We start from the raw sequence: 13,252 nt of genomic DNA on the forward strand, positions 1-13,252 counted from the left end.
ACTAACCTAAAATGAATGGATGATTAATTACATCAAAATGTGTAAAAAAGTTATTCTTACCTTTAATATTACTTCTGGTACAATTATATATTATTTCCCTCATACTTTTTGCAACGTTTTTGTTTCAACAAAAAGAATAATGTCTTCTTTGCTTCTTGTTGTCGTTTTGGAATTTGTCGCAATATCGGGGCGAAATGTTACTTTTGTTCTTCCATATTTTAAAACCAATATATGTTACAATACTAAGAATAACACAACAACTTAATTATTACTGTTTTAAACTTGTTAATGCAAGAAAAAAATTTAAATTAATAATTTTTTTAAATCTAATTATTCTAGGTTATTTGTTTCCACTCAACCAACGGTTAATTTTAAAATGGCCGATTATACACTGTATATAGGGAAAGATAAAGAGCAAATATTGTGTGTGCAATTCCATAATTCCTTGCAATTTAGCGCATTCTTCTTGAACGAGAAATCTTGCCATGCAGATTTGGTCCAAATGTCAATCACTCATATGTATATGAAACTAACATAAAATAACGATTATTATATAGTGTCTGATGTTATATAATCAATGACAACAACAATAAATCTTATAACCGAAGAAGAACCAAGATTTCTATGACTCCATCGGTGACCATCTCGACTAAAACGCTGCATCGTATTTTATCGCAGAAGGTTCTCCGTCGTGATTCTTGTATTTTCTAGGAATAACCAACCACGAACTTATCCCGGCTACCTACTTCGAAGGGCCATGAAGGTCAAATCGTTATAACCATTTAGCTGCTGGGGAATTCTATGTTGTTTAAGAAGTCCGATACAAATTATTGTTTTCTGTATTAGTTCTGATGAAAATTATACTCACAAATACAATGATACCTATTAGTTACATTAATTAGTGTTACAAGTATTCATTACTAGTACATTATTCAGGGATACAAGGGGAAGTATACAAGAATCAAGTCAATGTAATCACACGCGAACCATTCTTATTTTTTTTATAGAAGAGCATAACGTTAGTGAAGCCAAAAGCTGAACATGTTCTCCTAAAAATACACAGCAAGATTTGATTATACGAATACTTTATTCTGGAATCCATTTCAATCATTTATTTATCCGTTCTCTCACTTTTTGGATATTTCCCATCGCATGTTCATGCATGTTTCCCACGAAACATTTCATTCATTAACTGTTAAACTGTCTGAGAGTCCTATGAGAGTTTGAACTGACTTTTCATCCAATTACTCTTTCAACTCATTAAGTCCACTCTCTATTGACCCTCCAGGTCGGTCCTTATTGCTCCTGTTGTTACTGTAAACTAATTTCCTCATTCCAACGTTTGAAATTTTCAGCTCCAATTTTATTCACTGTTAAATAATCAGTTTTGTGCTACCAGTAGATGAAAAGGTAAACAAAAAAATTGAAATAGAATGTAACAAGGCTTAAATAACTTAAATTTAACCAGAAACGATATGTTGTTGGTGGCTGTAACTGAAATATTAATTATAAAACGAATACTAGAACTATACAATTATATTATACTATACTAGTGTTATATATATAATTAATTATATTAACCCTGAGGGTTATTGATTAAAAAAAAACATAAAAATCACAATTATGTGATAATGAAAGTGATAATATAAACATAGCCCCCCGAAAAGAAAACAAAATATGAACCGAACTTTCTTTCGTCAGTGTTGAAGTCGAGGACAAACAGAGTCGCTCTTAAATCATCCAGCACCATCTTTATATAAACAAACGGAAGATTTTTCTACCGTTTCGGCTGCTATTCGACTAATATTGACTTCCTTACAATGAACGGTCTTTCATTTCGAGGGCTTCGACAAAACTTTAGAAACTACACAAACATCACATTACTTTTACTTTCTGTTTGATTTATGTATTAACGTAGAGCAATCGGAGAAGCTTGAGGACCAGCAAGTATTTCTGGAGTGTTGCGCGCTTTTACGAATGCAGAGAATACGACAATCGTTTAGTAGTAATAGATTTTAATATTGTTTCGTTATACGATTTCTCGAGGAAGCTTTCAAGAAGAGATGTTAAGGAGATATAAACTGTGTAATAACGCTGAATAGTTATGTGTCAATTATATGATATTTATTTAAACATGGTTAATTAATTTTAATTTTAATTAATAGGTTCCCTGAAATAACTGATACAGGAAATTAATATTATCGATATAAATGTCATCTATAATAGATTAAATGAAATATCAAGAACACAAATATGTACCAGGTCTACAGGAAAGTCTTTATTCCTGTATTTTCAAAAAAAAAACTACATATTTATCAGGAAAATGTGTTGGCCATTTCTATAAGGTGTATAGTCCATCTTTCAGGCAATTTATGGATGCCATTCCAAGAAAACTGTTTGTCCTTTGAACAAAACCAGTAATTGAGCCATTTTCTAACTTCTTCAAAATTGGCAAAGTGCTGCTCTGCAAGCGCGTGTCTCGTTGACACGAAAAGTTTATAGTCGGACGAGGCAAGAGCTGGAGAATACTGCGAGTGCGATAATATGTCCCATCCAAGTGCTTTCAACGCTTCCTTGACCGATTTTATTTTATGAGACGGCACCACTGTAAAATCACTTTATTTTGACTTCGGGCCCATTCGGGCCCACTTTGAATGTTTTTCGAACATTGCATGGTTCAAATTGATCATTTGTTATCAGTATCGATCACTATTATCTCTTTCATCAGGTTTCCACAGTTCATAATATACCATGCCACTCTGGTCCCACCAAACACAGAGCACTGTTTTGTGACCAAACATATTTAGCCTTGGAGTCGATCGACCAACTTCACCAGGTGATAACCAGGATTTCATGCGATAAAGGTATTCACCATAAATCCAGTTTTCATCCCCTGTCACTATTCGATGCCGAAGTGACCTACGACGAGATCATACCTTTGATGCGACATTTCACAGACGATTCTTCGATTTTTCCATTTATGCGTCATTCAATTAATGTGTCTTCCCATCTTTTAGATTTCCCCCATTGTTTGTAATCGGTCGCTAATCATTTCTTGGTCAACTTTTGTTGCTTCTGCCCATTGTTTTCGAGTTTGGGTTAGGTCTTCATACAGCAACTTTTATATTTTCGCATCTTCAAACTTTTTGGGTTTACCAGTACGTTCTTTGTCTTGCATATCGAAACCACGCCTCATATATTTTTAAGAATGCTCACCGTAAGTTTCTACGAGCAAACGTTCGTAGAAAAACGTTTTCAGGCACGAAACTTGACATTTTCAAAGAAGTATAAATCTATGATAGTGTTAGTTTCGCAACATATAACATGTATAGTAGCTTTGAAGCTTGGTGTCGGTACCGATATATGTTATAAAAACCTAATAATATAATGACTTCATCGCCTATTCAAATATTTAATTTTAAAATATGTTTTAGTATAGGAAAAAAAGCAAACAAAACTATATATATATATATATATATATATATATATATATATATATATATATATATATATATATATATATATATATATATATATATATATATATATTTCACTATGTAAAATTCGACATGCCTCAAGGTCGCTACAAGCCTATTTATAACCAAAGTTGGGCAAATTACATGTTTTTCTTTAATTGAAATACAAATTACAAATTACTACCTCGCATGTATTTAAAATATGAAATCCAATATATTTTTCCAAATATTTTCAAATAATGATAATAACAATGATAAAATACATCTCTATGTTGTAAAATGGCAATCTTGCGTCACTGAAAGTTGCCACTACTGAAAAAAAACATTGATAAAATTAGCAAAACAAAAGAAAGGACAATTATCTTTTATTTTTTTACTTAAATCGGTTATATTTTCAGTATTTCGCTATCTTTTGATGACGGTTGTTTATAATTATGATACTGTTACCTAGAACATTGAAAACCGAGCTGATAAATGTCAGGATATTTGCGCTATTGATATTGACATTTTGATGGTATCAGAATTACCGGTACCACATGACCGCTTACGGTCTAGCTAATTAATCTCGTAGCGAACAAATGCATTAAATATGCTAATTACTTCGCGGAGCAGTCATATACTCTGGCGTAGTGTCCTGATAGTCAATTTTGGTGTTGCCTGGCATTGTGAACACCAACCATTCAAGGGCAAAAGCGTAGTAAATCACAACATAATTAAAACATAGGTTAGAATTATGACGGCTTTGGGAAAATTTATAGATCTAACTGTTCTGTTGAAAACTCCCCGGTCTAACACATAGATGGCGTTACTAGAATTAAATCAATATGTTTTTTAGTTAGCCCTAACCCTCAAAAGATGCGTGTATAAATTTAGCAGCTGTCAAGGATTAATAGGATAATTAGGATCAATAGTTTGTGAATTATAGCATTTTGAGTGAAGCAAATTTTGTTATTGTGAAAAAAAATTAATAAAAAAGAATTTCGCGTGTTAATAAAATATTGTTTTTTGAAAGAAAAAATACTGTTGAAACAAAAATTAGGCTTAATGCCGAGTTTCCGGACACTGCCTTAGGAAAATCAACCATCAAGGATTGTTATGCTAAGTTTAGACGTAGTGAATGAGCACCGAAGACGGTGAACGCAGTGAACAAATAAAAGAGGTTGTTATCGACGAAAACATTTAAAAATCCACAAAATGATTTTGAATGACCGTAAATTGAAACTGAATGAAATAGCAAACACTCTAAAGATATTAACTGAACGTGTACATCATATCATTCACGAATATTTGGGTATTAGCAAAAGCTGTAAGCATTATATCTATAAATGTCATATTAAAATATTTTTATTGAATTTACCTCAAGAGCTTGGCTCAAGGTTTGGCATTTTTGATAATATGCGTACTCAGAATATTTTGTCGTATGGACGTTATTTGTTTATTTTATATTTAGTTGAAAGTTTCGTCTCGCTAAATAATGCAACTGATTCGTGAACATTTTCGTGCGATGATTTTATACGATTTTCGACGTGAATTATCACAACAAGAGTGCATCAATCAACTTAATTTGACTTTTGGCGATGAAGCTCCATCAAAAACCACCGTGTATCGCTCGTTTAGTGAATTCAATCGTGGTCGTAGTTCGCTGTCCGACGAGTTTCTTGAAGGTCGTCCAAAATCGGCTGTCGTATCAGAAAACATCGATGCTGTGTGCGAAATTATTAAGCAAGACCTTCATGTCACCTATTGTGCGATTGAAGCATCCCTAAGCATTAGTGCCACCAGCATATATGCGATTTTACATGAACAGTTAGCTGTGCGAAAGTTACATTCGAGTTGGATCCCACACAATTTGACAATCGCTCAAAAAGGCTCGTATCGATTGGTGCAAAGAAATGATTAAGAAATTCAATAGGGGTGCTTCGAAAGATGTTTAAAAAATCGTGACAGGCGACAGATCATGGATATATTCGTATGAGCCCGAAAGTAAGCAGCAGTCGATTATATGGGTGTTTCAAGATGAACCAAATCCAACAAAAGTTGTTCGCGCACGAAACACTTCAAAGAAAATGGTGGCCTGTTTCTTCGAGAAAACTGGTCATATTGCAACAGTGCCTCTAGAGGCTCGTAGAACAGTAAATTCTAATTGGCTCACAACCATTTGTTTGCTAGAAGTGAAATAGAAATTTGCTTTCGGTGAAATAAGGAAAACAAACAAGAGACGCCGGATTGTTCTTCATCATGACAATGCGAGCTCTCACACATCGGCTCAAACAAGAGACTATTTGAGCACTCAAAACCTCGAATTGATGGGTCATTCGCCCTACAGCCTGATTAGGCACCCAATGACTTCTTTTTGTTCCCATCCGTGAAGAATAAACTACGCGGTCAACGATTTTCATCGCCCGAAGAAGCTATTGAAGGGTTCAAAAATCATGTTTTGAAGATACCTCATTTGGAATGGAATAAATGCTTGAAAATTGGTTTAATCGGATGCAAAAGTGTATCGATCATCGTGGTGAGTAGTTGGAAAAACAATAAAAATATATTCGCAGCTTAACTATTTGTTTTTTTTCCTTTTACCGAAATGTAAATAGTGACCCTCGTATGTATGTGTGTATGTTTGTGCGATGGGCTACAACATTAAAAAAATTAATTAAACTTACAGAAAACCTATTCCTGTTAATTAAATTTATGAGCACTTTTCGTAAGAAATCCGTTGCTGTTGGCAGATATTGATCATGTTAATGGCGAATAATAAGTACAAAAAATAAATCGTAATAAAACATCTTGGTCGAAGCGGAGAAAAACGGAGCACCGCCACTTATTCTAACGCGTATTAATTTTGCGACAGCGAAAAGCGTTTTTCAGACATAAACGATCGTCATTATTCCATTAGATAATCCATTAGGCCATTTAACGACCTCCGGGTCGGAGCTAATAAGGAAGAGGCCGCCTTTTTCGTCCTTATGTCAATCTAACTGTCAATGGCCGACGTTCGGTGCGTAGCGGCGGCTAACCTTCTTTTGTTTTTCCGGCGGCTGACTTAGATTTTTTATTCGGAAGCGTCGATCGCTCATTAATACCATTCTTTTGCAGATTTATGATCCTTTATTTGGCGTTGCGTGTTTTTTTCTTAGTTAAGTGAGCTCTATAATGTTCCCTAAGGGTACTGGCGTAGATAATATATAACTTTTATATAATATAGATATTATATATATATATATATATATATATATATATATATATATATATATATATATATATATATATATATATATATATATATATATATAATTCACAAAATAATATCCCGACAGCTGTCAAAGTTTTACAAGCATCTTTTGTGAGATATGTGTAACTAAATAACATATGGATTTGTCCTGTTATATTGTGAACTATTACACATATCCATGCACACAAATCTTACATATAATATGAAACCGTCTTTGGTATTGTCAGCATTGGGCCCTAAGCCCACAATAGAAATGTTTCATTCAGGTACTATAAACTTTTACTATCAGAATCACTATTCAAGTCAATTGCTGATGCCACCATTTCAATACTTTCAAATCATTACAAAAATTAGTTCCTTTACCAGAAATATTATAGTATTCTTAGATAAATTATTTTTATCCTATTATTATTTTTATATAATACTGCGTGTACTCATGTATTGATTATGCATAATTTAGCCTCACGGTGAAATACATTTTTACAATTGGTGTATCCGGTACATGACACAATAAGAACAACAAACAAGATAATTAAAATAGAAATGTGTCAATTTTACGTGTACTCAATCAATTACGACACGATAATGTTAATGTAATTATCATCATTTTGACACTGCATATATTTCCCATTAGTTCAAGGAAATGAGGCGCTCGTACTACACCTGCTAATAGACCAATTTATTAGGTCGTAGTCGAGCTAATGTCACCAACGTTTCGTAGATAGTCAGTAAAGCGGGGCATTCTTTCACGATAACAATCTCAAATAGTTTACTTTAATTTAGTACAATTTTCAAAAATAGTCGTTGGTTATCGGAGATGATTTCTATTTAATTATGATAAACCGAAAACCATTTGCTATTAGCTGTCATTAAAAGATATAGTAATTATTAACAAGTCAATTGAAAAGTCCCCAGCCTGACACATAGATGGCGCTACTATATACTATATATATATATATATATATATATATATATATATATATATACATATATATATATATATATATATACATATATATATATATATATATATATATACATATATATATATATATATATATATATATATATATATATATATATATATATATATATATATATATATATATATATATATATATAGATATTTTGCTCGGTGGCCCACATCCCAATAGGAATGCTGAGATGTACACTTTTTGGATACAAAGACCGGCGTTATACAAAGTCTCTCGAAGAGTATCTCGTTTAAGTGTTGACGATATTATTGTAATCACTATTGTAGTACCTTGTATATTGTCAAGATAGTGTCCATTATAATGTTTTGTTGAATTATTTTTTATATATATTTTAAAGTCTTCTTATCTGGACTGGACCTACAGTACTTTAAGAAATAACAATATTTCGTACAGAATATCCTTTAAGAATGAAAATGAGTACTCCTGAAAAGTTAATTCAGTAATAGTAGATTGGCGTATAACGGATTAAATTAATGTAAATAATAATATGTATGACGTCTCCTCGAGCGATGAATTAATTATGAAAATCAGTCACGTTTTAAAACACATACACACACTGACATACACAAAAAAGATTCTACTTTCGCCACTAAGCCTCTGAGATTCCATCGATTGTGCGAAACATGCAACCCGACGTGCCATCGCGGCAAAAGCAGCTATACAAAAAAACGAAAAAGGAAAAAAACGAACCATAAATTCGCCGTAATTCACTTATATATGCAGAAAGGCCACCGCTAACATTTTATATATCCTTAACAAAAATAAACGTGATGTAATCCCCTTATTTGCCATTCTAAACTGCGCGTCTTCGAAACGGAGTTGGCCGACGGAGGAGACTAGAAAATGGGTCCGTCTATTTCGTTTTTTTTTTGCGCTACTAAGTCGAGATTTCGGAGCGTCCTGTAAAGCTACAGGTGGCAGTCGACATATACCGTAGAACGCATTTTACTATGTGGGCGTAAATAAAAATATAAATTATTTTTAAAGGACATTTATTTATTTTAGTTACAAAAAAATATATACACAATAAAAACAAACATCATATAAAGTACTTATAAACAACAATAAATCGATTAAACTAAAGGTAAATAGGAAAACGTCGTTTGAGGAAATAGTCGGACGACAGTTCTGAAATAGATACAAAAATAGTAACTGAGCTACCAATTTTCGAGAATAAGAGTAAGATATAAAAAACGTTAAATCAGTCGTATAATTATTAAATGAATTATTGGTTAGATTGATTAACGGTGATGATACTGATAATTAAGGGCAGTTGCGATAGTGTTAACAATGCCTAAACGTGTCTTTAGAGAATAATGATGAAAGACAATAGAGATATCTGATAGCAATGATAAACTGTGCTCGGATGAAGTATGACATGTGCACACAGTACGAAGGGATAGCACGTGACGTACCAGCTTTTATCCTAACACTAACAACAATGACGTGCAATGTGAGCAAGAGATATCGCGCCTGATCCACTGTCACTAACGTTTGTAGGCCTCGCTAGGAATAAGCTGAATTTTTAAAATAAATAAACAAATTAACAAATGAACAGTACTGTTACTAGTGCAGTCACTTCTCCAGCTCCAGCTATGATGGACGTGCAATGCGTACAAGGGAGAAAGCTAAAAGCCACACGCTAGATACACTGCCATTAAGAGCCAGTAGAAGCCACTTTCAGTGGCGTTTATGTATGCTTCAAATTATCCATAGATCATAACTATACATCAGAAACTTTGGCCACTATGGCATTAGTCTCTGGTTTATAAGATAGCTACAATTTATATTTACAGCACATAAACTATTATCTTTGATTTATAGTGATTATGAGTCTTTAATAATTAAATAAATAAATAGCGGAGAGTGTTCAGAATAAATAGATAACCGAATATATAAATGAATAGATAACTGAATAGATAGCTGAATAGGTACCTGAATAGATAAATTAATAGATAATTGTCTCATATATGTACACAAATCGAAATAAGTCTTCCTTGGTCTCATTATATGCTTTTAAAAATGGTATTCTATTAAAAGCGATGTCTGGAAGTTCCATTAGACCTAACTGTGGGTTGTATTTACAATTTTTAAATCCTATATTACCCAATAGTGTATGAAAATATGTTCTACATCCATCAAAGAGCTGCATATCTCTAATATACTGATAAGTATACACTCATAAGTATACTATACTACAAATATATAAGTTAATATCGAAAACTCTATCTACCTTATAATAGATATTTTTTTATTTTAAAATGATTTCAGAATATCATCACGTATATGACACACCAATATTATCTGATCATACATTGAAAGATTTATAGTGATATTATAAGTTAATCAATGTCTATAATGTTTGAAAAACCTTCAGTATTCAAAATATATGTTCAATGTACATAGGAAACAAATGTTGTTCAAAATAGGAAGCTACTAATAAGTCATGTAGTACAAATTGAATGCCTATCACCAGTACATCGAAATTTATCGTTTTTGTATTAGTTTATAAGTTATGAAACGTTCACTGATACTGCACATCCAATATTATTCTAATTATTGCCTTAATTGTAAACATTTCACATTGAGTGGACAATGTATATGACGAAAACAAGAAATGCACAGGAAGGAAATCTTTATTGATTTAAATGTTTCCAAAGTAGAAATTCAGATGTAATCAGAAATATAATTAAAAGGAACCGACTGTACATGAATACTCGTACTCCTTCGCATTTTTTCGATGCCCTCGTATAAGTCTTAAATGTTTCTAACGCTATTATATCTCCTTCCCTTTCTTCCAACATTTTTATGATAATTGTTTGAAAATTAATGGTTCCAGTTTACGATGGCAGGTAAAAATACCAGCTGGCGAACCTGCGCATTGTATGTTCAAATAATTACCATAAAACGTTAACTAGAAAAAACAATAAATGATACCTTTACGTTAATTGGTCGCCATACCTGCATATAATCAGGTGAAAACGATTTTTTCAAACAACACATTGCAATATTGTTAAATTATGCAGAATTTAATATAGTTTTTTTTATTTTCAGGTAAGCACTAAACCTTTTGATGCCTTAGATTGGGTAAGTCAGATTTATTGTAACGTAGACAATTAACGTAGAACTTGTTATTTAACTATGGACAAGAAGCGTGATATCTGCAGAATATGATGAGTGATATTGTAATTCTCATCAAAGTTTTTTACTTTTTATTGCGTTCCTTATTTATTTTTGAAGTCGGATCAATTTTTCTGTTAAAATTATATTATTTAAAAATATTTTGTTGTTTTATTTGAATAAATCTGCTGCCCAAGCCAATGGGAACAATCTAAAATGTTATTGTGATGCTGCTTCATCATATTATGGCTTAGGGACCTCTTCGAAAACACACTTTTCTTTTGCAACTTATGGGATACAAGATTGTTTTTTATCCATTTTTTTTGTTAGTTACAGTAATTTTTTATTGTTATCTTACCTTTACCAAAATAAAAGCAAATTGGAAACAAGTACCTAATATTACTTTACATCTTATTCTGATTCAATATCCAAGAACTAGTGATGAAATCATTCAGAAAATTGTTTTAACCCTATTTCAACCTCCCATATTCATCATCCAAAATATTAAAGGTTTTACGAAGCCAATAGTCAGTAATTTAAACATGCTTCATAATTCCCTTCAAGGGTGTTACATTGATTATAGCGATCCTCCAACTTTTCGATACTATTTTCGTAGTACGATTTGTCCTTTGCTTCAAAATAGGCCTCAGTTTTGGCGATCAACTCTTTATTCGACGAAAATTTGTTCCCAGCGAGCATTCGTCTGAAATCTGCGAACAGGAAATAGTCGCTGGAGCCGGATCTGGAGAATTCGGTGGATGAGGAAGCAATTCGAAGCCCAATTCATGGATTTTTGACACGGTGCATTGTCTTGGTGAAGCAACACTTTATCTTTCTTCAAATGCGGCCGTTTTCGGCGATTTCGTCCTTCAAACAGTCCAATAACGCTATGTAATAGTCACTTTTCACAATAACAAAAGTTGCTTCACTCAAAATGCTATAATTCACAAACTAATAATCCGACAGCTATCAAATTTATACCCGCATCTTTTGAGGGTTAGAGCTAACGAAAAAACATATGGATTTGTAGGAATGTTCGTCAGTCGGTCGAAATGTGTGGCTGCCGCTGCGATTATTTGTCAGAACACTCACTACTATTTTTGGAAGGAATTTGCATGAGAACTGAAAACACTGGTTGAAGAAATACTGTTAATTTCAATGTTAAATGATACATGTGATCGACGGGAGAATTGAAAGGATATTAGGTTAGGTAGAGGAAGTACGGTAGCGCTGTGGAAGTTGTACTATTACAAGGTGATGGAGAAAATAAAAGAGAGCGAGACGTCGTCGTGATGGTCTTTTATAGCCTGGAACTGCATGGTACCAATTTACCGGCGTCGCCAACCTTTGTACTTGTTGGTGAATTCGTGGTAGCCTAAAGGGTCGTGGCGGTCGCCACAGATTTAATTCTAGTAACGCCATCTATGTGTCAGGCCGGGGACTTTTTAACTGACCTGTTACAATAATTAATGGAATTTCGGCAATGAAGAACTTAAACCTTTTATGCAAGTAAAGAAACACATTCATGTCATAATCTAAATATTCTCTACAATATAAACATGAAAGGCACTTCTTTCGTTGAATTACCTAATATACTGAATAACACAATCGATTTTTCCGCCAAATATTTAGTTTAGCCTCGAAAAATTTGACTAATCGCGTATACACGAGATATTAATTTATCCCAGTGTTTACTGTTGACCACGTCAAGTAATGTTTATTTTCTTTTTAAAATGAAATGATTCGCGCCTAGAGCCGTAATACACATCGAAGATTGATTAGATAAATATTTGGTTTGGTTTTATTTAGCGACTATCGATGAGGCCTATCGAATAGTATGACCATGAAAGTTTTAAATATTTGCGTTAGTTTTATGCGCTCTCCTTAAATCTGGATGATTTCGATTTCGGTTCAAGATTTAAATTTTACTATAATAATATTATAAATATTTATTTTTAACTCTTGCTCTTATACATTAGTAACAGTTATACAACCAGTGAATGAGTCTTCAATTACATGTTTTAAAAATGTTTTTAATAGAATATCTTTTGAAACATCGAAAAAATTCATGGAAATACATTTTGCAGAAAATTATTGGGCCTATGAATTAGTTAGTATAACAGGTTAATTGAAAAGTCCCCTGAAAAGAAAAAAACACATTTTTTTGGCGAAATTAGTTTTTTTTTATTCAACATAATTCCCTTCAAGGGTGATACACTGATTATAGCGACCCTCCAACTTTTCGATAGCATTTTTCTGGTACGATTTGTCCTTTGCTTCAAAATAGGCCTCAGTTTCGGTGATCACCGCTTCATTCGACGAAAATTTCTTCCCAGCGAGCATTCTTTTGAGATCTAAGAAAAGGAAATAGTCGCTGGGAGCCAAAGCTGGAGAATACGTTGATTGAAGAAGCAATTCGAAGACCAATT

The 13,252-nt window shown here is 32.8% G+C and overlaps 1 protein-coding gene across 21 annotated transcripts in view; it reads left to right on the top strand.

Moving 5' to 3' along the window:
• Positions 1-13,252, top strand: part of by (focal adhesion protein tensin) — a 449,419-nt gene that overhangs the window by 295,069 nt on the left and 141,098 nt on the right. For 9 of the 21 annotated variants that reach the window (XM_076414747.1, XM_076414749.1, XM_076414750.1 and 6 more), the window contains one exon: positions 10,758-10,790. The exons of the other annotated variants lie outside the window; for them this stretch is intronic. In XM_076414747.1, the coding sequence (XP_076270862.1) occupies positions 10,758-10,790 (33 nt within the window). The remainder of the gene's footprint in view (positions 1-10,757; positions 10,791-13,252) is intronic. 21 annotated transcript variants of the gene reach the window in all.

The sequence above is a fragment of the Rhynchophorus ferrugineus genome, unplaced genomic scaffold (assembly GCF_030347505.1).
Source record: "Rhynchophorus ferrugineus isolate W39M unplaced genomic scaffold, kcgeb_rfMv2 rfM9, whole genome shotgun sequence".
Lineage (NCBI taxonomy): Eukaryota > Metazoa > Arthropoda > Insecta > Coleoptera > Curculionidae > Rhynchophorus > Rhynchophorus ferrugineus.